The sequence below is a fragment of the Pseudophryne corroboree genome, chromosome 10, assembly GCF_028390025.1.
Source record: "Pseudophryne corroboree isolate aPseCor3 chromosome 10, aPseCor3.hap2, whole genome shotgun sequence".
Classification (NCBI taxonomy): Eukaryota; Metazoa; Chordata; class Amphibia; order Anura; family Myobatrachidae; genus Pseudophryne; species Pseudophryne corroboree.
The window spans coordinates 67,822,700-67,850,070 of record NC_086453.1 but is presented as its reverse complement, the minus strand read 5'-3'; the positions used below and the strand labels follow the sequence as shown (position 1 = coordinate 67,850,070).

General features: G+C 46.1%; 1 protein-coding gene across 1 annotated transcript in view; it reads left to right on the top strand.

Annotated features, from left to right (window-relative positions):
* Window positions 1-27,371, top strand: part of LOC134965194 (mucin-2-like) — a 53,353-nt gene that overhangs the window by 9,256 nt on the left and 16,726 nt on the right. The window contains exons 2-3 of the mRNA XM_063941706.1: window positions 3,819-3,935; window positions 18,433-18,588. Of these exons, the coding sequence (XP_063797776.1) occupies window positions 3,819-3,935; window positions 18,433-18,588 (273 nt within the window). The remainder of the gene's footprint in view (window positions 1-3,818; window positions 3,936-18,432; window positions 18,589-27,371) is intronic.

The following is a 27,371-nucleotide window of genomic DNA, read 5'->3' as shown; positions in this document are numbered from 1 at the left end:
CATCAGGCTTTTGCAGAAGAAGCTGGAGACATTGAAGGAGGAGCTAACACAGAGCGATTCCGCTAGGCATGTGGGACTTGTGGATGGAGCCCTTAATTCGCTTAACAAGGATTCACGGGTGGTCAATCTGTTGAAATCAGAGCACTACATTTTGGCCACCATGCTCGATCCTAGATTTAAAGCCTACCTTGGATCTCTCTTTCCGGCAGACACAAGTCTGCTGGGGTTCAAAGACCTGCTGGTGAGAAAATTGTCAAGTCAAGCGGAACGCGACCTGTCAACATCTCCTCCTTCACATTCTCCCGCAACTGGGGGTGCGAGGAAAAGGCTCAGAATTCCGAGCCCACCCGCTGGCGGTGATGCAGGGCAGTCTGGAGCGACTGCTGATGCTGACATCTGGTCCGGACTGAAGGACCTGACAACGATTACGGACATGTCGTCTACTGTCACTGCATATGATTCTCTCACCATTGAAAGAATGGTGGAGGATTATATGAGTGACCGCATCCAAGTAGGCACGTCACACAGTCCGTACTTATACTGGCAGGAAAAAGAGGCAATTTGGAGGCCCTTGCACAAACTGGCTTTATTCTACCTAAGTTGCCCTCCCACAAGTGTGTACTCCGAAAGAGTGTTTAGTGCCGCCGCTCACCTTGTCAGCAATCGGCGTACGAGGTTACATCCAGAAAATGTGGAGAAGATGATGTTCATTAAAATGAATTATAATCAATTCCTCCGTGGAGACATTGACCAGCAGCAATTGCCTCCACAAAGTACACAGGGAGCTGAGATGGTGGATTCCAGTGGGGACGAATTGATAATCTGTGAGGAGGGGGATGTACACGGTGATATATCGGAGGATGATGATGAGGTGGACATCTTGCCTCTGTAGAGCCAGTTTGTGCAAGGAGAGATTAATTGCTTCTTTTTTGGTGGGGGTCCAAACCAACCCGTCATTTCAGTCACAGTCGTGTGGCAGACCCTGTCACTGAAATGATGGGTTGGTTAAAGTGTGCATGTCCTGTTTATACAACATAAGGGTGGGTGGGAGGGCCCAAGGACAATTCCATCTTGCACCTCTTTTTTCTTTAATTTTTCTTTGCGTCATGTGCTGTTTGGGGAGTATTTTTTGGAAGGGCCATCCTGCGTGACACTGCAGTGCCACTCCTAGATGGGCCCGGTGTTTGTGTCGGCCACTAGGGTCGCTTATCTTACTCACACAGCTACCTCATTGCGCCTCTTTTTTTCTTTGCGTCATGTGCTGTTTGGGGAGGGTTTTTTGGAAGGGACATCCTGCGTGACACTGCAGTGCCACTCCTAGATGGGCCCGGTGTTTGTGTCGGCCACTAGGGTCGCTTATCTTACTCACACAGCTACCTCATTGCGCCTCTTTTTTTCTTTGCGTCATGTGCTGTTTGGGGAGGGTTTTTTGGAAGGGACATCCTGCGTGACACTGCAGTGCCACTCCTAGATGGGCCCGGTGTTTGTGTCGGCCACTAGGGTCGCTTATCTTACTCACACAGCTACCTCATTGCGCCTCTTTTTTTCTTTGCGTCATGTGCTGTTTGGGGAGGGTTTTTTGGAAGGGACATCCTGCGTGACACTGCAGTGCCACTCCTAGATGGGCCCGGTGTTTGTGTCGGCCACTAGGGTCGCTTAGCTTAGTCATCCAGCGACCTCGGTGCAAATTTTAGGACTAAAAATAATATTGTGAGGTGTGAGGTATTCAGAATAGACTGAAAATGCGTGGAAATTATGGTTTTTGAGGTTAATAATACTTTGGGATCAAAATGACCCCCAAATTCTATGATTTAAGCTGTTTTTTAGTGTTTTTTGAAAAAAACACCCGAATCCAAAACACACCCGAATCCGACAAAAAAAATTCGGTGAGGTTTTGCCAAAACGCGGTCGAACCCAAAACACGGCCGCGGAACCGAACCCAAAACCAAAACACAAAACCCGAAAAATTTCAAGTGCACATCTCTAATATATATATATATATATATATATATATATTAAAAGTAATTGAATAAATAGTTATTGTTTTTTATTATTATTATTATTATTATTATTATTATTATTATTTAAAAGGTACTGCATGCAGTCTGCAGTGCCATACAGAGGTAAAACAACAAGACTACAATTTGCATTATAGAAATTAACAAGTAGCACTACAACCCTCAACACAGCTGTTCTTGTATTTCTGGGAGTCTGCTCGTATTTTTAAAGCGGCAATCATTTACAAGGCAAAATTGACCTGGTTTTGACTTGTAAATGACTACCATTTTAAAATACGGACAGATTCACAGACAGGGCTGCCATCAGGGGGGAACTGCTGGCCCGGGACTCCAGATCATGGACTGGCAGCCAGCCATGGAGAGACAGCGGCTGCATTTTGAATTTGGCGCTGCCAGAGCCAATCGCAGCTTGCGGACCAGCAGCCAATCAGGAGCGCAGCGCACACAGATCAATAATATGTGTGCATTTAGTACTAAAATATTCTTTGATGTTTGTTTTAAATAAATGATAGAATGACATGTTATAAATAAATAATAACACCCATCCCCGCAGCCCAAAGTTTGAAATTTTTTGTTAAAAATGACATTCGCACGATTGAGGCCCCACCCCTGCTGTTGCTCCACCCACATTATACACAGCTCCGCCCCACAATTGAATCTGCATGCTACAGCAGTGCGACAAGGACGCTAATCTGAGAAAAATGGCAAGAGACCAGGGGCCAATACGACTGATCTATGCCACACATCCGCCATGCCACATTGTGTGAATTTACACGATTGTAGAAAAAGTACAAATGCTAAGCCGTAGGTACGCTACAATCTGGTCTGTGTGTGGTTGTGATCTGAAAAAGACACTATACAGCGTGATAAAGATACTCAAGTGCAAAAGTTCGACATTAGCTGTCAGTTGTGTGTCTCGCCATGGTTTTTGTGCCATGCAGCGCAAAATCTCTAGGTGAATAAGGACACATCTGTATAGCCATTTGATTAGCTGTACTTTAGTTTTTTGCCCGTGATTCAGATCTTTTCACACGGAATGGCTTTGTGCTGTGTTGAAGGATCTGGGCGTGCGTAGCAGCAGCAGCAGAATCAGCAAACGCAGCAGCAGCATCAGCCAAAGCAGCAGCAGCCACCCAACTCAGTGGATATGGACAGCTGTAACATGGCAACCGTGCGCACTGACCATGCCGTCTGAAAGCTGCTATGTGCTACAATACTTCATTGAAAAAAGTACATGGCCAAAAACCGGGTGGCTTTTTTCCACCCGTTTAAAACGGCCAGTGTGAAATAGCCCTTAGAGCTCAATGAACGGACATCATCTCTCTTCTTACAGTGTGTGTGTTTTGTACATAGCCATCATTGTTTTTCTATATGTAACTCAAGGGGGGGGGGGATTTAATAGTTTTTAATGCGGCTATTAGTTTTGTCAACTGACAGAGCAATTCAATTGTTGCTCTGTTTGGGCCTGAATAGCCTCAGCTGCACACATTTCAGTTTGCATGCCCCGGAGGTGGCGAGCTACATTGTGCAAAAAGTTGGCTGTTTGGGCGCCCACACAGCACCTTTCCCAATGCGCCCATTAGTTTAACCAGGTTTAGTCACTTTACAAGGCTAAACCCTGTCTAACTGGGCATGATAAGCGCAATAAGTAAAGGGCGCCCAAAACTATTGAATTGCAACATTCAGCAGCCAATCATTATCGCAACTTACAAAAACAATTGAATTCCCTCCAAGGCATTCAAATAAAACAGAATGTTTAAGCAATACATTTTTCTAAATGTGCTAATCCATGTTTTCCAGGTTATACTCTTTCCTGTACAAGCTGCAGTGGTACAACAGCAACCCTATGTACGGGTTCTGCGATCGCCTGCCCATCCGGTGCTGACGCCTGTTCAACTACCTACACAGAGACCCAAAGTATGTGGACTCCATTCAATATTTCATCTCTATATTTTCAAGTATTGTAGAAATTCGGATTATTTTTTATTTTATTTTTCAAACTGTTTTTTATTAAGTTTTGCGATAGAGAAAACACCAGACAGTATGCAGTGTAGTGATACTCCTATCACGTCATACAGAAGGGAAAAGAATCACATAACAATGGCATGTACAAATGCAGACCAAATAAAAAAAATTAATTGTCATAATGCAGAAAAGAAAAAAGGGGAGGGATACCAACAGTAACCTAACCAACTGGGACCATGAGACGGTGGGGGGGAGGGGAGATGGAGGGGGGGGGGGGAATGAATGGGGGTGGGGACGGGGGATAAGAGGCACCTTCGATATGATGCAATATAAGGTCAACAGTAGTGGAAATGAAAGCATAATACTAATAACACTAGTGCATTGGAGGCCTTATAATAACATAGTAACATAGTATTTGAGGTTGAATAGAGGCAAATTGCCCATCGTGTTCAACCTGTTTTAAGTTGTGATGATTGTGATAATATTGCAATGAAATAGCCATAAACATGAGTATTTTAAAAAAAGAATGAGAGTGCATATCATGGAGAGTAAAAAGAGGAGGGAATAGAGGAGGAGAGTAGGGCTATCACAGTTTAGAGGAGAGGAGGCATAAGAAGAAAAAAAAAGAAAAAATACATAAGTCACTTGACCATCTTCCAAGAGGAGTTTAAGTATAAGGAGGTAGAAAGGCTCTGTGGACTTGATGTGGACTTCCTGTAGGTAAGCGGAACTCAATATGGGTGTGGTTCATCAAATCGACAGTATCTATGTCGACAATGTTTAGGTCGACCACTATAGGTCGACAGTCACTAGGTCGACATGGATGGAAGGTCGACTGGGTTTCTAGGTCGACATGTGCTAGGTGGACAGGTCTAAAGGTCGACATGAGGAATTTTTTTGTGTCGTTTTCTTCGTAGAGTGACCGGGATCCCAAATTAGTGCACCGCGTTCGCTCGCCATGCTTCGGGTATGGTGCCTTCGCTCCGCTACCGCTTCGCTCGGCACAGATTACCGTTCCAATCGTAGTCCACTGTTATGATTCCCGTACTCCAGACCAGAGGAGATCTTATGGCAGAGGTCTGAGTACAGGAAAGATATACTGGTTTGTGGGAGCAGGAGAGCCTAGTAACCCCTGGCGCCCTAACTCCGTTGTCTCGCCCGTGTTATCAGAAATCCCCTGCGAGACTATGGTTGCTTGAGCCCATGGCAGCCGCGTTCGAAGGGCGGATTATGTCTGCCCAACCCCGATGCCCCCTCAGGTCTTAATGGGAGACAAAGGGAAATCCGAGACAGGGTGATAACAAGGGGCCCTCTGACTAAGCAACCAGGCCAGGGGTTACAAGCTAACTAATTTAACCAAAGAAGTATGTGCGGACTAGCCGCCAGGGAAAAGGACAACCAAAGATCCACTGATCCGTCACTCCTATCCAGCACCGCTGGACACCAGAGTGGACCAGGGAGAGCGGAATCCTCCGCAAAAGCTCCAGAACACAAAGATACAAAATAATAAACAGTAAGCGGTCAAGCCGCAACACACGGCTATGCCGCGACTCACGAACACCACAGGATGTTAAAGGTGCTCGGTCAGACTCCAGGAATAGATGACAAACTTCCGAGTACAGGATCACTGAGGACAGGAACAACCGGATTGAGCAGGACTGGAAACTCTCTGTAACTGACACAGGCAAACAGGAAGCTATCACCGGCGTCTGTGAGAAGTCCAAAGGGTGCTTATAACTGTGAGCTCCCCAATCAGGAGCCAGACTGGGTAATCACAAGTAATGCCGTGCAGCTTGCATGCTGCACGGCCAGCACACCATTAATACAAATTAGAAAAGACCCAGCAACGGGGAACGCGGCCCGAACGTGGCGTCCCCGTTGCTAGGGTCTGAGCGGCTCCGTGCGCCCGGCGTCCAGCGTTGCCAGGGAGCCGGCGGCTGTACGCGCACGGCGTCCCTGGTTGCTAGGCGCCGGGCCGCACCGACGAGCGGACCCCGGCGCCTAACATCCACGTGGATCGTTAAGTATGAAAAAATTCAAAAAAAGAAAAAAAAATTGAAAAACCCATGTCGACCTTTAGACCTGTCGACCTAGCACATGTCGATCTAGAAACCCTGTCGACCTTCCATCCATGTCGACCTAGTGACTGTCGACCTATAGTGGTCGACCTAAACATTGTCGACCTAGATACTGTCGATCTTCAGACCGGATCGCCTCAATATAGTCATGGTGCGGTAGTGATGCTTCAATAGAAAGTCATATGAGGTAACGCCTGGGATATCCGTTTGCCATGAGGTAACTAATTTATGAAGGTAGGGCTGAGAGGGTAGATTTACTATAATGATGTAAATTTGTTTAATTTTATAAGGGTGGGATTCCCAATATTTGAGGACCTTCGCTAGAGGGGAGGAGGGAACAGGGAAATAGGAATCAAAATTTAGCGAAGATAAGTAGTATCTAGTTTGGAGAAACATAAAGAAATGGGAGGATGGAAGGGGGTACCTGTCTCTCAGCGTAGCAAATTGTGCGATATTACCTCTCGGATCAAACATTTGGGAAGCGGAGCACAGCCCCTCTCCCGCCACTGAAGGAATAGAGCATTGTGAAGGGAAGGAGTGAAAGACGGGTTTCCCCATAAAGATACATAGGGAGAAGCAGCGTGATCGCTCCTCAGTTTTTTATGTAATTTCACCCAACTAAAGTAAGTATCCCGAAACAGAGGATGATCCAGGATAAAAGAAGGGATAGAGGATTTCTTTATATGGAGGAGAGCACAGAGGAAAAAAGGTCTGAAAGCATTAGAATCTAGGGCCAAATCAGTATACTGTATGTGCTTTTGCCCAATAGCCAGTCAGCAGCATACCAAAGAAAGGCCATGAGAGAATAGGAGAGAAAACCAGGGACACCAGCACCACCAACAGATTTATCCATCATAAGCTTCACGTAAGCAATTTTTTTTCCCCTTGCCAAAGAAAGCGCGTCATAGCTCTACGGAGTCAGAGTTCATCCGAGTCGCAAAGGCAGATCGGGAGTGATTGCATAATGTAGAAATGTTTTAGGAAAATTACAGATTTAAGGACAGTAATCCTCCCCAGCAAGGAAAGAGGAAGGGTAGCCCAGCCCTCTAGCCTGGCAATCGTAGCTGAACTAACTGGGGAAAATTGAAATTCATAAATATGTGAAATATCTTGAGAAATATTAACTCCTAAATATTTAAAATATGACTAATTGTGAAGGGGGAGGTAATTGTAATAGAAGAAAGTAAAGGAGGGGGAATGTGTATAGGCATTAATTCAGAATTGGTGACATTGACCTTGTATCCCGCTGACTTCCCAAAATCCGAGATCAGTCTTAAGATTTCCGGGACTGAATAAAGCAGGTCAGAGACAAATAACAACATGTCATTTGCGAACAGGGCAACCTTAAGCTCAACGTCACCAATATGAATACCCGTATAGATTGTGGATAGCCGAAGGGCAATGGCTAAGGGTTCTAGGGCGATGGCAAAGAGGAGTGGGGAAAGCGGGCAGCCCTGCCATGTGCCTTTTTCTATGATGAAAGGGTCAGAAAGGAAACCGTTACAGGAGATCTGAGTAGCTGGGGATGAGTATAAGGTGTGAAGGATGCGAATAAAAGCGCCTGGGAAACGAAAACGCCACAGAGTGGCGTAGAGGTGTGACCATTCGACTAGATCGAAGGCTTTTTCTGCATCTAGTGAGAGGATAGCATTACCGGAGGAGGAAATTGAGTTTTGGCAGGCGTGAATGGCGGCAATTACCTTCCGCACATTGACCACTGAGTGTTTGCCGGAAATAAAGCCAATCTAGTCAGAGTGAACCATGTGAGGAAGTATAATTTTAAGGCGATCAGCCAGAATCTTAGCTAGTAATTTATAGTCGAGATTTAGCAAAGATATTGGGCGGTAAGAGCCAGGAAGTGATAGGTCCCTGCCCCGGTTTAGGAAGCAGTTTGAGGATGGCTGAGTTGAAATGTGGAGGGGGAGTCTCAGCCGACAATAAAAAATTGAAGACGGCCACAAGAACAGTGATAATTTTGGGGAGGAGGAGTTTATAAAATTCCCCGCGTGTAGTCGTCCGGGCCCGGCGCTTTATTAGGTTTGAATTGTTTGATTGCCAGCTGAACCTCGGTTAGGGTAATCGGTGCTTGAAGTAGAGGGGCCATGTCATCTGAAAGGGAAGGGAAGGGTAAAGCGTCCCAGAAATGGCTGATTTTTGCTGGGATTTTTTTTAAGGAAAACAAAATGGTAAAAAGCAAACTTTTCTCATTTACTTTCATATTAAAAAAAATAAAAAATAAAAATGTAGGAAAAAAGATGCTTTAGGACAGTGGTTCTCAACCTCGGTCCCCAAGTACCCCCAACAGTTCATGTTTTCCAGGTCTCCTCACAGGATGCAAGTGAAATTATTTGCTCCACCTGTGGGTCTTTTAAAATGTGTCAGTGAGTAATGAATACACCTGTTTAACTGTTAGGTGACCTGGAAAACACGAACTGATATATATATATATATATATATATATATATAAAAGCCATAATTTTTCTTAAAAAATGAATACTCTAAATTTGGGGTGAAGTCAAAATCAATGAAAAAGGCATTTTTTTAGACCCCAAAAATGACATGTAATTATTGGAATAATTAAGCTAATTGGAAACAAGGTGTACAAGGGGTTCTGCATGGTGTACCAACATTTTAACCTTAAAATAAGGATTTTCCCAACCATCTCTCACCCTCAGTGAGGTACGAATGGAAAAATGAGAGTTTACTCTGCCTGGCTCAATGCTAGTTTATAACTGGTTTGCAAAAGGTGAATTTGCTGAGAAAACAGCAAATCGCATTCTGCAACTCGCACCTAATAGGATTAACCCCTGCGTCTCTGTGTCTCTATATGCTGGGGGAGTCTGGGCCTTATTGGGGTGTACTCTCAGGTTGCATCCTCAGACTATCCCTCAGGACAGCAGATGGCTACAAGTGCCAAATTTACCCAGGGAGGATATGTATGAACCTATTGGATGTCATACAAAAGCCTTCTAACATAGGGCCTGATTCAGGTTGGATCGCAATACGTGATCCAACCGCCAAAAAATGCTACATGGATGCGAGCGCATGCGCTGGGACCGTCCTGTGCATGCGCCCACATTTTTTGCAAGGCCCCGCAGAAAATGTGATTCTGTGGAGTGGGGAGAGATTGCGCTCACTGTGGGGACAGTCAGGATGAATGCTGCTTAACCTGGAGGTGTCCTACCTCCTGTTAGGATTTAGTACAGAGAAATGGGGGGGGGGGGGAGAGGAGGGAAAAAAGGGGGGGGGGAAGGAGAGGTGTATATGTGAGATGGTTGCTATTGGGTGTAACCTCTATATGTACCAATGACAGTCTTGGAAACGTGATAGGTATTATGTATTTATTGATTGTGAGTCAACCTCTATCAGGTGTGTCATGCAGACCACCCTTTATGAGTGTACCCTCCTAAATGGTACACTAATGTACACAGAAATCTTTATAGTAATGAAGAAGTCTAATACCACTATCAGGTGTGTCATGCAGACCACCCTTTATTGGTATACCCTCCTGGTAGTATACTCTATTCAGAAGGAACCCGGCTGGGGTGAATGTCAGTTGTGCCCTGGTCATGAGTCTCCGGATACAGACAACCACCTCATTTATTATATTCACAGACCCCCTTCCCCGGCCGGAGAAGGGGATACATACACCCTAGTGCGATACGATCCCGCTCACATGACATCGCACGTGACGCGGGCACCAGAATTGCAAGCGGAGAGAGACTGTGGCGGCTGTGATCCGGACGGGGGCCGGGAGCTACAGATAAGACAGGCAAAGACAGCGCAGGACATGGGCACGGGAGCGCGGACACCGGCGGTAAGCGTGCCAGCTTACCCCCGGCGGTAAGTGTGATCAACAGAGCCCCATACGCACCACCTCCAGCCGAGTACACCAGTTAGAGTCTGACAGGCGGGACGCCACAAGCTGTCACACTCATAAGACACACTGACTAGAGACTACTTCAGAAGTCACATAGGCACTACCAGACCTATGGTAAAGGTGACCCACAACCAGGGTACACCTGACATTCACCCCAGCTGGGGTCCTTCTGAATAGAGTATACTACCAGGAGGGTATACCAATAAAGGGTGGTCTGCATGACACACCTGATAGTGGATTTAGACTTCTTCATTAGTATAAAGATTTATGTGTACATTAGTGTACCATTTAGGAGGGTACACTCATAAAGGGTGGTCTGCATGACACACCTGATAGAGGTTGACTCACAATCAATAAATACATAATACCCATCACGTTTCCAAGACTGTCATTGGTACATATAGGGGTTACACCCAATAGCAACTATCTCACATATACACCTCTCCTTCCCCCCCCCCTATTTTTCCCTCCTCCCCCCCCCCATTCACCCTCCCCCCCCCCCCCAGATATCCACATCCCCAGAGTGCGCTGACCATTTCTCTGTACTAAATCCGCAGAAAATGTAATTGCCTCGTGGGGCGTTCATGGGCTGGGGAGCGGCGGCAACACTCCATTTCGAAGGCGGAGAAGGAGCGTTGCAGGGGCGCGGCATCAAAATGAGGGCATGGCGGTGCGAACGGTGGGCATGACGGGGGTATGACTCAGGCGGCTGCATGATGTCATGCGCAACTGCTGTGATCACTAAAATGGCGGCGTCCCTCCCGTGGGCGCAGACAGGCTGCGTCAGAAGGAGGCTACCTCACTTTTAGCAACCGCAGTTTTAGGATGGTTAAGATGGGGGTTGGCTGTTGGCATGCTGGGCGGCCTTGCCTGCGATGGGTGGCCCCCAGCATGCGATCCCAAGGATTGCAACTTCTGCTACTTAGCAGAATTTGCCATTCTTACTAAATCAGGTCCATAGTCAAAAGTAATTACCAGGACGAGCATGACATAAACACAGACTAAGGGGGGGATTCAATTAGCCACGGTAATTTACCACTGGCTAAATGATCCCCCGGGACTATTCAATTAGCCCCGAAGGCAGCCCGCAGATCCGAAAAGAAAATCCCGATAAATTTCGGGTACCGCAAACCCATTAACACATACTGTAGGTAAAGGAACTTATGTCGGATTCAGTGTGTTAACGCCCAAATACAGTTAATTTACCGGGCAAGCAATAAGGCTCTAATTGAATAGCCTCGGGCATTAAAGCCCAAGGCTACCATCCTTTTTCACAACCAGTAAATTAACAGGTCTAATTGAATTCCCCCTAAGTCATATGAAGGCTGACTTCTTGTTTCTGATGATGCTGCAGAGAATGTGCAATAACAAGCATGACTACAAAAAGCTTCAAGAAACCTATTGTATTGAGAAAGGCTTCACCGCATTCCAAGAGTGTGTATCTGTAGACCGACGGTCAGCATACCAACGCCGATATCCCGGCATTGAGATGCCCAGCAGGGGTGGCGAGCGCAGGTTTTATTCTCACTCTATGGGTGTCATAGACAGCCACAAGTGATAATAGTCCCTGCTGGTCGGCATGTGACATTAAATAGCCCTGGCATGTGAGGGGGCGGGATCTAGGTGTCAGGATTGTGACCGGCGGTCTCCTGACAGCCGATCATATAACTACATCCCCATTCCAAAACTGGTGTTAGGCATGAGATTCAAGGGAACTGTATGTAAGTGTTAAAAGTAGGTGTATCTTGCTAATCTCCCAAGAAAATTTATAGACATGCAAGAAAATAAACCAATATAGGCATCACTTTAGGGGATAAATGTATCAAACCTTAAGATAAAGTGGAGAGAGTTAAAGTGCCAACCAATCAGCTCCTACCTGTCATTTTACAGACTGGGGTAGATGTCTGTAAAAACTTGAAGGGAGATGAAGTAGAAAGAGATAAAGTACCAACCAACCCGCTCCTACCTGTCATTTTTTAAACACAGCCTATAACATGGCAGTTGGAAGCTGATTGGATGGTACTTTATCTCTCTCCACTCTATCTAGTGCCAAGGTTGATACATCTCCCCCTTGTACTTAGATCACACATGTACCAATATCACTTGAATCTGCAGAAAGTACCAACAATATACTGTATACTGCATTAGACCTCAACAAAAGTGTTGATAAGTAACGGGTTTAAATTAGAGATGAGCGGGTTCGGTTTCTTTGAATCCGAACCCGCACGAACTTCACTTTTTTTTCCACGGGTCCGAGCGACTCGGATCTTCCCGCCTTGCTCGGTTAACCCGAGCGCGCCCGAACGTCATCATGACGCTGTCGGATTCTCGCGAGGCTCGGATTCTATCGCGAGACTCGGATTCTATATAAGGAGCCGCGCGTCGCCGCCATTTTCACTCGTGCATTGAGATTGATAGGGAGAGGACGTGTCTGGCGTCCTCTCCATTAGAATAGAGATAGATAGATTAGATAGAGAGAGATTGTGCAGAGTCGCAGACAGAGTTAGTTTACCACAGTCAGTGACCAGTGCAGTTGCTAGTTAACTTTTATTTAATATAATATATCCGTTCACTTCTCTCTGCTATATCCGTTCTCTGCCTGAAAAAAAAAACGATACACAGCACAGTCAGTCACACAGTGTGACTCAGTCTGTGTGCACTCAGCTCAGCCCAGTGTGCTGCACAGTCATCAATGTATAAATTAAAAGCTTATAATTAATTGTGGGGGAGACTGGGGAGCACTGCAGGTTGTTAGCAGGAGCCAGGAGTACAATTATATTAATTAACAGTGCACACTTTTGCTGCAGGAGTGGTGACCAGTGCCTGACCACCAGTATAGTATTGTTGTATACTACTAATATCTCTTTAAATATCAACCAGTCTATATTAGCAGCAGACACAGTACAGTGCGGTAGTTCACGGCTGTGGCTACCTCTGTGTCGGCACACGGCAGGCAGTCCGTCCGACCAGAATTGTATTATTTATTATTATATACCTACCACCTAACCGTGGTTTTTTTTTCATTCTTTATACCGTCATAGTGTCATCCTAATTGTTACGAGTATACTACTATCTCTTTATCAACCAGTGTACAGTGCGGTAGTTCACGGCTGTGGCTACCTCTGTGTCGGCACACGGCAGGCAGTCCGTCCGACCAGAATTGTATTATTTATTATTATATACCTACCACCTAACCGTGGTTTTTTTTTCATTCTTTATACCGTCATAGTGTCATCCTAATTGTTACGAGTATACTACTATCTCTTTATCAACCAGTGTACAGTGCGGTAGTTCACGGCTGTGGCTACCTCTGTGTCGGCACACGGCAGGCAGTCCGTCCGACCAGAATTGTATTATTTATTATTATATACCTACCACCTAACCGTGGTTTTTTTTTCATTCTTTATACCGTCATAGTGTCATCCTAATTGTTACGAGTATACTACTATCTCTTTATCAACCAGTGTACAGTGCGGTAGTTCATGGCTGTGGCTACCTCTGTGTCGGCACACGGCAGGCAGTCCGTCCGACCAGAATTGTATTATTTATTATTATATACCTACCACCTAACCGTGGTTTTTTTTTCATTCTTTATACCGTCATAGTGTCATCCTAATTGTTACGAGTATACTACTATCTCTTTATCAACCAGTGTACAGTGCGGTAGTTCACGGCTGTGGCTACCTCTGTGTCGGCAGTCGGCAGGCAGTCCGTCCATCCATAATTGTATTATTATTATAATATATACCACCTAACCGTGGTTTTTTTATACCACCTAACCGTGGCAGTCCGTCCATAATTGTATACTAGTATCCAATCCATCCATCTCCATTGTTTACCTGAGGTGCCTTTTAGTTCTGCCTATAAAATATGGAGAACAAAAAAGTTGAGGTTCCAAAATTAGGGAAAGATCAAGATCCACTTCCACCTCGTGCTGAAGCTGCTGCCACTAGTCATGGCCGAGACGATGAAATGCCAGCAACGTCGTCTGCCAAGGCCGATGCCCAATGTCATAGTACAGAGCATGTCAAATCCAAAACACCAAATATCAGAAAAAAAAGGACTCCAAAACCTAAAATAAAATTGTCGGAGGAGAAGCGTAAACTTGCCAATATGCCATTTACCACACGGAGTGGCAAGGAACGGCTGAGGCCCTGGCCTATGTTCATGGCTAGTGGTTCAGCTTCACATGAGGATGGAAGCACTCAGCCTCTCGCTAGAAAACTGAAAAGACTCAAGCTGGCAAAAGCACCGCAAAGAACTGTGCGTTCTTTGAAATCCCAAATCCACAAGGAGAGTCCAATTGTGTCGTTTGCGATGCCTGACCTTCCCAACACTGGACGTGAAGAGCATGCGCCTTCCACTATTTGCATGCCCCCTGCAAGTGCTGGAAGGAGCACCCGCAGTCCAGTTCCTGATAGTCAGATTGAAGATGTCAGTGTTGAAGTACACCAGGATGAGGAGGATATGGGTGTTGCTGGTGCTGGGGAGGAAATTGACCAGGAGGATTCTGATGGTGAGGTGGTTTGTTTAAGTCAGGCACCCGGGGAGACACCTGTTGTCCGTGGGAGGAATATGGCCGTTGACATGCCAGGTGAAAATACCAAAAAAATCAGCTCTTCGGTGTGGAGGTATTTCACCAGAAATGCGGACAACAGGTGTCAAGCCGTGTGTTCCCTTTGTCAAGCTGTAATAAGTAGGGGTAAGGACGTTAACCACCTCGGAACATCCTCCCTTATACGTCACCTGCAGCGCATTCATAATAAGTCAGTGACAAGTTCAAAAACTTTGGGTGACAGCGGAAGCAGTCCACTGACCAGTAAATCCCTTCCTCTTGTAACCAAGCTCACGCAAACCACCCCACCAACTCCCTCAGTGTCAATTTCCTCCTTCCCCAGGAATGCCAATAGTCCTGCAGGCCATGTCACTGGCAAGTCTGACGAGTCCTCTCCTGCCTGGGATTCCTCCGATGCATCCTTGCGTGTAACGCCTACTGCTGCTGGCGCTGCTGTTGTTGCCGCTGGGAGTCGATGGTCATCCCAGAGGGGAAGTCGTAAGCCCACTTGTACTACTTCCAGTAAGCAATTGACTGTTCAACAGTCCTTTGCGAGGAAGATGAAATATCACAGCAGTCATCCTACTGCAAAGCGGATAACTGAGTCCTTGACAACTATGTTGGTGTTAGACGTGCGTCCGGTATCCGCCGTTAGTTCACAGGGAACTAGACAATTTATTGAGGCAGTGTGCCCCCGTTACCAAATACCATCTAGGTTCCACTTCTCTAGGCAGGCGATACCGAGAATGTACACGGACGTCAGAAAAAGACTCACCAGTGTCCTAAAAAATGCAGTTGTACCCAATGTCCACTTAACCACGGACATGTGGACAAGTGGAGCAGGGCAGGGTCAGGACTATATGACTGTGACAGCCCACTGGGTAGATGTATGGACTCCCGCCGCAAGAACAGCAGCGGCGGCACCAGTAGCAGCATCTCGCAAACGCCAACTCTTTCCTAGGCAGGCTACGCTTTGTATCACCGCTTTCCAGAATACGCACACAGCTGAAAACCTCTTACGGCAACTGAGGAAGATCATCGCGGAATGGCTTACCCCAATTGGACTCTCCTGTGGATTTGTGGCATCGGACAACGCCAGCAATATTGTGTGTGCATTAAATATGGGCAAATTCCAGCACGTCCCATGTTTTGCACATACCTTGAATTTGGTGGTGCAGAATTTTTTAAAAAACGACAGGGGCGTGCAAGAGATGCTGTCGGTGGCCAGAAAAATTGCGGGACACTTTCGGCGTACAGGCACCACGTACAGAAGACTGGAGCACCACCAAAAACTACTGAACCTGCCCTGCCATCATCTGAAGCAAGAAGTGGTAACGAGGTGGAATTCAACCCTCTATATGCTTCAGAGGTTGGAGGAGCAGCAAAAGGCCATTCAAGCCTATACAATTGAGCACGATATAGGAGATGGAATGCACCTGTCTCAAGTGCAGTGGAGAATGATTTCAACGTTGTGCAAGGTTCTGATGCCCTTTGAACTTGCCACACGTGAAGTCAGTTCAGACACTGCCAGCCTGAGTCAGGTCATTCCCCTCATCAGGCTTTTGCAGAAGAAGCTGGAGGCATTGAAGAAGGAGCTAACACGGAGCGATTCCGCTAGGCATGTGGGACTTGTGGATGCAGCCCTTAATTCGCTTAACAAGGATTCACGGGTGGTCAATCTGTTGAAATCAGAGCACTACATTTTGGCCACCGTGCTCGATCCTAGATTTAAAGCCTACCTTGGATCTCTCTTTCCGGCAGACACAGGTCTGCTGGGGTTGAAAGACCTGCTGGTGACAAAATTGTCAAGTCAAGCGGAACGCGACCTGTCAACATCTCCTCCTTCACATTCTCCCGCAACTGGGGGTGCGAGGAAAAGGCTCAGAATTCCGAGCCCACCCGCTGGCGGTGATGCAGGGCAGTCTGGAGCGACTGCTGATGCTGACATCTGGTCCGGACTGAAGGACCTGACAACGATTACGGACATGTCGTCTACTGTCACTGCATATGATTCTCTCAACATTGATAGAATGGTGGAGGATTATATGAGTGACCGCATCCAAGTAGGCACGTCACACAGTCCGTACTTATACTGGCAGGAAAAAGAGGCAATTTGGAGGCCCTTGCACAAACTGGCTTTATTCTACCTAAGTTGCCCTCCCACAAGTGTGTACTCCGAAAGAGTGTTTAGTGCCGCCGCTCACCTTGTCAGCAATCGGCGTACGAGGTTACATCCAGAAAATGTGGAGAAGATGATGTTCATTAAAATGAATTATAATCAATTCCTCCGCGGAGACATTGACCAGCAGCAATTGCCTCCACAAAGTACACAGGGAGCTGAGATGGTGGATTCCAGTGGGGACGAATTGATAATCTGTGAGGAGGGGGATGTACACGGTGATATATCGGAGGGTGAAGATGAGGTGGACATCTTGCCTCTGTAGAGCCAGTTTGTGCAAGGAGAGATTAATTGCTTCTTTTTTGGGGGGGGTCCAAACCAACCCGTCATATCAGTCACAGTTGTGTGGCAGACCCTGTCACTGAAATGATGGGTTGGTTAAAGTGTGCATGTCCTGTTTTGTTTATACAACATAAGGGTGGGTGGGAGGGCCCAAGGATAATTCCATCTTGCACCTCTTTTTTCTTTTCTTTTTCTTTGCATCATGTGCTGATTGGGGAGGGTTTTTTGGAAGGGACATCCTGCGTGACACTGCAGTGCCACTCCTAGATGGGCCCGGTGTTTGTGTCGGCCACTAGGGTCGCTAATCTTACTCACACAGCTACCTCATTGCGCCTCTTTTTTTCTTTGCGTCATGTGCTGTTTGGGGAGGGTTTTTTGGAAGGGACATCCTGCGTGACACTGCAGTGCCACTCCTAGATGTGCCCGGTGTTTGTGTCGGCCACTAGGGTCGCTAATCTTACTCACACAGTCAGCTACCTCATTGCGCCTCTTTTTTTCTTTGCGTCATGTGCTGTTTGGGGAGGGTTTTTTGGAAGGGCCATCCTGCGTGACACTGCAGTGCCACTCCTAGATGGGCCCGGTGTTTGTGTCGGCCACTAGGGTCGCTTATCTTACTCACACAGCGACCTCGGTGCAAATTTTAGGACTAAAAATAATATTGTGAGGTGTGATGTGTTCAGAATAGGCTGAAAATGAGTGTAAATTATGTTTTTTGAGGTTAATAATACTTTGGGATCAAAATTACCCCCAAATTCTATGATTTAAGCTGTTTTTTAGGGTTTTTTTAAAAAAACACCCGAATCCAAAACACACCCGAATCCGACAAAAAAAATTCGGTGAGGTTTTGCCAAAACGCGGTCGAACCCAAAACACGGCCGCGGAACCGAACCCAAAACCAAAACACAAAACCCGAAAAATTTCCGGCGCTCATCTCTAGTTTAAATCCCTATGGGATTGCATCCCACCAATTTACTGTACTAAGGTCAAAACCTCCGCAATCCTGCTGAAAAACAGCCATTACTCTTTTCCCCCATTGAAAGAATAGAAGCCAAAAATTTGCTAAGTGCCGCAAAACCACTGTCAAACCTGGCCCCCAAAAAGGACCTGCCAGAGGTGTTTTGTACCAAGATCTTCACAGATCCTATATTTGATATATGTGAGAAATCACAAAATTGTGGTTACAGTCAAACACGTCAAGGAATGAAAGGTTTATAATAACAGGAAATAGAGGTTTTTAAAAAATAAATATTAATATAATGTTAGAAAAAAATGAAAAAAATATCAGCATACTAATGAAAAATATTAACATATTCCATAAACCCTATCTATCTATCTATCTATCTATCTATCTATCTATCTATCTATCTATCTATCTATCTATCTTTCTATCTATCTATCTATCTATCTATCTATCTATCTATCTATCTATCTATGTCTTTATGACTATATTACTTTTTTTTTCTTTCTACACTTAGTTACGGCATTCGGACTAAAAACGATCTCAGTAGAGAGAGGATGTGGATACTTATCAGAATGTGAACAACCGAAGAGTCTCAGTAACCAGTTTATGACTGTGAATATAAACATTGGATGCTGCACAGTTGATAACTGCACAGCAGCATTACCTACAGGTAGGTCTGCAATAGTCATGTGACTACAGTAGTTATCCAGTAACAGACGGTATCCGGTTGATAGATAGACAATGTCTAGTTAGACAGTCAAACGAAGGGGGTAAATAGATGGTTGCTATGGGAAACATCCCATCTTAAATAGAACTCCCATCTTAGTAAATTTACCCCCTTATGTTAAACAGAAATTAGGTCGACACGGTCAAAAGGTCGACATGAAAAAGGTAGACAGTACAAAAGTTCGCGAGGGGATGACTTTCTACAATTGGGGGTCCCAGATGACAAAACTATCCACTCAAACCACAAAAATGCAAAAAACATTTTTCTAACTTTTTTTGTGTTGACCATTTTCATGTCAACCTTTTGTACTGTCTACCTTTTTCATGTCGACCTTTTGACCCTGTCGACCTTTTGATCCTGGCGACCTCATTTCTGTTTAACACATGGGAGGTAAATTTACTAAGATGGGAGTTCTATTTAAGATGGGATTTTTCCCATAGCAACCAATCAGATTCCAGGTATTATATTCTAGAAGGTGCTAGATAAATGTGAAGTATAATCTGATTGGTTGCTATGGGCAACATCCCATCTTAAATAGAACTCCCATCTTAGTAAATTTACCCCTTGGTGTCTAAAATATGGTGTCTACCTATTGACTGTCTAACTAGACAATGTCTATCAATCAGCCCACACCCGTAACAGACATAGGGAACCTCTCCTACCTGCAAAAAGTATGTACAGTTCTTTGAAAATGTTTTTTTTTTTTGCATACATCACTTGAAGTACCATTTCTGTGAATGCTTGTAAATTGTACATCCCATATCCCATTCTGTGTGATGTGCCACCGTGATGTTTGACTGCCTACATAGCAGTAGAATAGAGTAGCAACTTTCCTGTACATTTCAGAGATGTAAGGCAAAATTGGCGATGTTGGTGTTCATGAAGTACCATCATTCCAACAGTTCCTGCAGTCATTGCCGGGTAAAGTAGCCTCAGCAATGTAGACAAGAGGGCATGACCACGGTTCATGGGGGCATGAACGTGGCTTACTGGCTTGGCCACTGCTCATGGGGCGTGACCTCGCAGCATGCCCCGTGTCTCTGTATGCCAGCCTACCGAGCAGAGTGCCGGGAGGCAGAGCTGCTCGGCCTGCACCAGTCTCTATGTCTGCTGTGCGGCTGGAACTGGCCCATCAGGCCACGGACCTTTCTTGCATTTGTCAGTAGTGCCAGATGGCCAGTCCAGCACTGCCTGCTATTGGTTTGTCACATAGAAAGTCTATTTATGGAACTTTCTGACAACTTAGTAGTTGTAAAGTCAGTTAAAGCATACAGGTAAAACTCATAAACAGGATAAAATTAGAGATGAGCGGGTTCGGTTCACCGAGTTCCTATCCCCCCCGAACTTCACCTATTTTACACGGGTCCGAGGCAGCCTCGGATCTTCCCGCCTTGCTCGGTTAACCCGAACGCGGCCGAACGTCATCATCCCGCTGTCGGATTCTCGCCGCCATTTTCACTCGTGCATTGGAGATTGAACGGAGAGGACGTGGCTGCGTTCTCTCCCTGAAAAGCTCCGTATCTGTGCTCAGTGTGCTGCAAATATCTGTGCTCAGTGTGCTGCATTGTGGGGACTGGGGACCACCAGTATATAATTATAGTAGTACAGTACAGAAGGCCATTGCTGTATCTTGCAGCTCTGTGTCAAGTATACTATCTCTGTGCTGCATTATTGTGAGCAGTATATAGTAGGACAGTGCAGCATTTTGGTGACCAGCAGTATACATATAGTACAGTACAGTAGGCCATTGCTGTATCTTGCAGCTCTGTGTCAAGTATACTATATCTGTGTCAAGTATACTATCTCTGTGCTGCATTATTGTGAGCAGTATATAGTAGGACAGTGCAGCATTTTGGTGACCAGCAGTATACATATAGTACAGTACAGTAGGCCATTGCTGTATCTAGCAGCTCTGTGTCAAGTATACTATCTCTGTGCTGCATTATTGTGAGCAGCATATAGTAGGATAGTGCAGCATTTTGGTGACCAGCAGTATACATATAGGCCCTCATTCCGAGTTGTTCGCTCGCAAGGCGATTATAGCAGAGTTACACACGCTAAGCCGCCGCCTACTGGGAGTGAATCTAAACATCTTAAATGTGCGACCGATGTATTCGCAATATTGCGATCAAAACCGAGTTAGCAGTTTCTGAGTAACTCCAGACTTACTCTGCCTGTGCGATCAATTCAGTGCTTTTCGGTCCCGGCTGACGTCATAAACACACCCAGCGTTCGCCCAAGCACTCCCACCGTTTCTCCAGACACGCCTGCGTTTTTTCCGGAAACGGTAGCGTTTCCTGCCACACGCCCCTAAAACGCCGTACATCCGCCCAGTAACACCCATTTCCTGTCAATCACAATGCGTTCTCCGGAGCGACGAAAAAGCCGTGAGTAAAATTACTTTCTTCTTAGTAAAGTTACTTGACGCATGCGCAGTGCGAACATTACGCATGCGCACTAAGAGAATTCTCACTGCGATGCGATGAAAAATACCGAGCGAACAACTCGGAATGAGGGCCATAGTACAGTACAGTAGGCCATTGCTGTATCTTGCAGCTCTGTGTCAAGTATACTATCTCTGTGCTGCATTATTGTGAGCAGCATATAGTAGGATAGTGCAGCATTTTGGTGACCAGCAGTATACATATAGTACAGTACAGTAGGCCATTGCTGTATCTTGCAGCTCTGTGTCAAGTATACTATCTCTGTGCTGCATTATTGTGAGCATATATAGTAGGATAGTGCAGCATTTTGGTGACCAGCAGTATACATATAGTACAGTACACTAGGCCATTGCTGTATCTTGCAGCTCTGTGTCAAGTATACTATCTCTGTGCTGCATTATTGTGAGCAGTATATAGCATTACAGTGCAGCATTTTGGTGACCAACAGTATACATATAGTACAGTACAGTAGGCCATTGCTATTGATATATTACTGGCATATAATTCCACACATTAAAAAATGGAGAACAAAAATGTGGAGTGTAAAATAGGGAAAGATCAAGATCCACTTCCACCTCGTGCTGAAGCTGCTGCCACTAGTCATGGCCGAGACGATGAAATGCCATCAACGTCGTCTGCCAAGGCCGATGCCCAATGTCATAGTAGAGAGCATGTAAAATCAAAAAAACTAAAGTTCAGTAAAATTACCCAAAAATCTAAATTAAAAGTGTCTGAGGAGAAGTGTAAACTTGCCAATATGCCATTTACGACACGGAGTGGCAAGGAGCGGCTGAGGCCCTGGCCTATGTTCATGGCTAGTGGTTCAGCTTCACATGAGGATGGAAGCACTCATCCTCCCGCTAGAAAAATGAAAAGAGTTAAGATGGCAAAAGCACAGCAAAGAACTGTGCGTTCTTCTAAATCACAAATCCCCAAGGAGAGTCCAATTGTGTCGGTTGCGATGCCTGACCTTCCCAACACTGGACGGGAAGAGGTGGCGCCTTCCACCATTTGCATGCCCCCTGCAAGTGCTGGAAGGAGCACCCACAGTCCAGTTCCTGATAGTCAAATTGAAGATGTCACTGTTGAAGTACACCAGGATGAGGATATGGGTGTTGCTGGCGCTGAGGAGGAAATTGACAAGGAGGATTCTGATGGTGAGGTGGTTTGTTTAAGTCAGGCACCCGGGGAGACACCTGTTGTCCGTGGGATGAATATGGCCATTGACATGCCTGGTAAAATTACAAAAAAAATCACCTCTTAGGTGTGGAATTATTTTAACAGAAATGCGGTCAACAGGTGACAAGCCGTGTGTTGCCTTTATCAAGCTGTAATAAGTAGGGGTAAGGACGTTAACAACCTAGGAACATCCTCCCTTATACGTCATCTGGAGCGCATTCATCAGAAGTCATTGACAAGTTCAAAAACTTTGGGTGACAGCGGAAGCAGTCCACTGACAACTAAATCTCTTCCTCTTGTACCCAAGCTCCTGCAAACCACACCACCAACTCCCTCAGTGTCAATTTCCTTCTTAGACAGGAACACCAATAGTCCTGCAGGCCATGTCACTGGCAAGTCTGACGAGTCCTCTCCTAACTGGGATTCCTACGATGGATCCTTGAGTGTAACGCCTACTGCTGCTGGTGCTGCTGTTGTTGCTGCTGGGAGTCGATTGTCATCCCAGAGGGGAAGTCGGAAGACCACTTGTACTACTTCCAGTAAGCAATTGACTGTCCAACAGTCCTTTGCGAGGAAGATGAAATATCACAGCAGTCATCCTGCTGCAAAGCGGATAACTCAGGCCTTGGCAGCTGTGTTGGTGTTAAAAGTGTGTCCGGTATCCACCGTTAATTCACAGGGAATTTGAGAATTGCTTGAGGTAGAGTGTCCCCGGTACCAAATACCATCTAGGTTCCACTTCCCTAGGCAGGCGATACCGAGAATGTACACAGACGTCAGAAAAAGAGTCACCAGTGTCCTAAAAAATGCAGTTGTACCCAATGTCCACTTAACCACGGACATGTGGACAAGTGGAGCAGGGCAGACTCAGGACTACGTGACTGTGACAGCCCACTGGGTAGATGTATTGCCTCCCGCTGCAAGAACAGCAGCGGCGGCACCAGTAGCAGCATCTTGCAAACGCCAACTCGTTCCTAGGCAGGCTACGCTTTGTATCACCGCTTTCCATAAGAGGCACACAGCTGACAACCTCTTACGGAAACTGAGGAACATCATCGCAGAATGGCTTACCCCAATTGGACTCTCCTGGGGATTTGTGACATCGGACAACGCCACCAATATTGTGCGTGCATTACATGTGGGCAAATTCCAGCACGTCCCATGTTTTGCACATACTGTACATTGAATTTGGTTGTGCAGATTTTTTTTTAAAACGACTGGGGCGTGCAAGAGATGCTGTCGGTGGCCCGAAGAATTGCAGGCCACTTTCGTCATTCAGCCACCGCGTGCCAAAGACTGGAGCACCAGCAAACACTCCTGAACCTGCCCCGCCATCATCTGAAGCAAGAGGTGGTAACGAGGTGGAATTCAACCCTCTATATGCTTCAGAGGATGGAGGAGCAGCAAAAGGCCATTCAAGCCTATACATCTGCCTACGATATAGGCAAAGGAGGGGGAATGCACCTGACTCAAGCACAGTGGAGAATTATTTCAATGCTGTGCAAGGTTCTGCAACCCTTTGAACTTGCCACACGTGAAGTCAGTTCAGAGTCAGGTCATTCCCCTCATCAGGCTTTTGCAGAAGCAGCTGGAGAGATTGAAGGAGGAACTAAAACGGAGCGATTCCACTAGGCATGTGGGACTTGTGGATGGAGCCCTTAATTCGCTTTACCAGGATTCACGGGTGGTCAATCTGTTGAAATCAGAGCACTACATTTTGGCCACCGTGCTCGAACCTAGGTTTAAAGCCTACGTTGTATCTCTCTTTCCGGCAGACACAAGTCTGCAGATGTTCAAAGACCTGCTGGTGAGACACTTGTCAAGTCAAGCGGAACGTGACCCGTCAACAGCTCCTCATTCACATTCTCCCGCAACTGGGGCTACGAGGAAAAGGCTAAGAATTCCGAGCCCACCCGTTGGCGGTGATACAGGGCAGTCTGGAGCGAGTGCTGACATCTGGATCGGACTGAAGGACCTGCCAACGATTACTGACATGTCGTCTACTGTCACTGCATATGATTCTGTCACCATTGAAAGAATGGTGGAGGATTATATGATTGACAGCATCCAAGTAGGCACGTCAGACAGTCCGTACGTATACTGGCAGAAAAAAGAGGCAATTTGGAGGCCCTTGCACAAACTGGCTTTATTTTACCTAAGTTTCCCCCCTCCAGTCTGTACTCCGAGAGAGTGTTTAGTGCAGCCGCTCACCTTGTCAGCAATCGGCGTACGAGGTTACTTCCAGAAAATGTGGAGAAGATGATGTTCATCAAAATGAATTATAATCAATTCCTCCGTAGAGACATTCACCAGCAATTGCCTCCAGAAAGTACACAGGGACCTGAGATGGTGGATTCCAGTGGGGACGAATTAATACTCTGTGAGGAGGGGGATGTACACAGTGAAAGGGGTGATGAATTGGACGATGAGGAGGAGGTGGACATCTTGCCTCTGTAGAGCCAGTTTGTGCAAGGAGAGATTGATTGCTTCTTTTTTGGTGGGGGCCCAAACCAACCAGTCATTTCAGCCACAGTCATGTGGCAGACCCTGTGGCTGAAATGATGGGTTTGTTAAAGTGTGCATGTCCTGTTTATACAACATAAGGGTGGGTGGGAGGGCCCAAGGACAATTCCATCTTGCACCTCTTTTTTTTTTTATTTATCTCTGCATCATGTGATGTTTGGGGCTAATTTTTTTAAGTGCCATCCTGTCTAACACTGCAGTGCCACTCCTAGATGGGCCAGGTGTTTGTGCCGCCCACTTGGGTCGCTTAGCTTAGTCATCCAGCGACCTCAGTGCAAATTTTAGGACTAAAAATAATATTGTGAGGTGTGAGGTGTTCAGAGTAGACTGGAAATGAGTGGAAATTATGGTTATTATGGTTAATAATACTATGGGAATAAAATTACACCCAAATTCTATGATTTAAGCTGTTTTTGAGGGTTTTTTTTAAAAAAAACCCCACCCGAATCCGACAAAACATTTTTAGGGAGGTTTTGCCAAAATGCGTCCGAATCCAAAACACGGCCGCGGAACCGAATCCAAAACCAAAACACAAAACCCGAAAAATTTCCGGTGCACATCTCTAGCTAAAATAGGATTTTGGTTACCTACCGGTAAATCGTTTTCTCGTAGTCCATAGAGGATGCTGGGGTCCACATTAGTACCATGGGGTATAGACGGGTCCACCAGGAGCCATTGGCACTTTAAGAGTTTGAGAGTGTGGACTGGCTCCTCCCTCTATGCCCCTCCTACCAGACTCAGTCTAGAAACTGTGCCCGAGGAGACGGACACCTTCGAGAGAAGGATTTAACACAGATAGTCGCGAGATTTATATCAGCTCACACATACAAGGCACATCAAGCTAACCTAGCTTGAAAACTCAGCAACCGCTGAAACATTACTTACCAAGTAACAATGCAGTACTCAATTAAAACAAAGTTGTACTGAACCAAATAACGATAGCAGGAAAATGAAGCGCTGGGCGGGCGCCCAGCATCCTCTACGGACTACGAGAAAAGGATTTACCGGTAAGTAACCAAAATCCTATTTTCTCTTACGTCCTAGAGGATGCTGGGGTAAACATTAGTACCATGGGGATGTACCAAAGCTCCCAGAATGGAAGGGAGAGCGCGGAGGCTCCTGCAGAACTGATTGACTGAACTTCAGATCATCAGCGGCCAAAGTATCGAACTTGTAGAACTTTGCAAACGTGTTCGACCCAGACCAAGTTGCAACTCGGCAAAGTTGTAAAGCCGAGACACCCCAGGCAGCCGCCCAGGAAGACCCCACCTTACGAGTAGTGTGGGCCTTGACAGACGTAGGACACGGCAATACTGCCGTAGATTACGCATGCTGGATAGTGAACCTGATCCAGCGAGAGATCGTCTGCTTAGAAGCAGGACACCCAAGTTTCTTGGGCTCATACAGGACAAACAGAGTCCGATTTTCTGTGACGAGCAGTCCACTTCACATAGATTTTCAGAGCCCTTACAACATCCAAGGACTTTGATGAAATTGAGGAGTCAGTAGCCACTGGCACCACAATAGATTGGTTGATATGAAATGCCGACACAACCTTCGGAAGAAACTGCTGACATGTCCGGAGCTCAGCTCTATCATCATGGAAGATCAAGTATGGGCTTTTACAGGACAAAGGGCCTAATTCTGAGTTGATCGCAGCAACAACTTTGTTAGCAGTTGGGCAAAACCATGTGCACTGCAGGAGGGGCAGATATAACATGTGCAGAGAGAGTTAGATTTGGGTAGGGTGTATTTAAACTGAAATCTAAATTGCACTGTAAAAATAAAGCAGCCAGTAACTATTTACCCTGCACAGAAACAATATAACCCACCCAAATCTAACTCTCTCTGCACATGTTATATCTGCCCCCCCCCCCCCCCCCCCCGCAGTGCACATGGTTTTGCCCAATTGCTAACAAACTTGCTGCTGCGATCAACTCAGAATTAGCCCCAAAGCCCCCAACTCTGACACACGTCTAGCAGAAGCTGAGGCCAACAACGTGACAGCCTTCCATATAAGAAATTTGATCTCAACCTCCTATAGAGGCTCAAACCAGTCTGATTGGAGGAACTGCAACACCACGTTAAGGTCCCAAGGCGCCGTAGGTGGTACAAACGGAGGTTGGATATGCAGAAATCCCTTCAAAAGGGTCTGAACCTCAGGAAGGGCAGCCAACTGTTTCTGGAAGAAAATGGATAGGGCCAAAATCTAGACAATCACAGATCCCAACCTCAGGCCCATATACACACCAGCTTGTAGGAAGAGGAGAAACCGTCCCAGTTGAAACTCCACCGCAGGAAATTTCTTGGACTCACACAAAGATACTTTTTTTTTCCAAATTAGATGTTAATGTTTAGACGTTACTCCTTTTCTAGCCTGTATCAGGGTATGGAATAACCTTGTTCGGAATGCCCTTTCGTGCTAGTATCAGGCATTCAACCTCCATACCATCAAACATAGCCGCGGTAAGTCTTGATAGGCAAACGGCCCCTGCTGCAGCAGGTCCTTCCAAAGAGGAAGAGGCCTCGGTACTTCTTGCAGTAGATCCAGAAGATCAGTGTACCAAGCGCTTCTTGGCC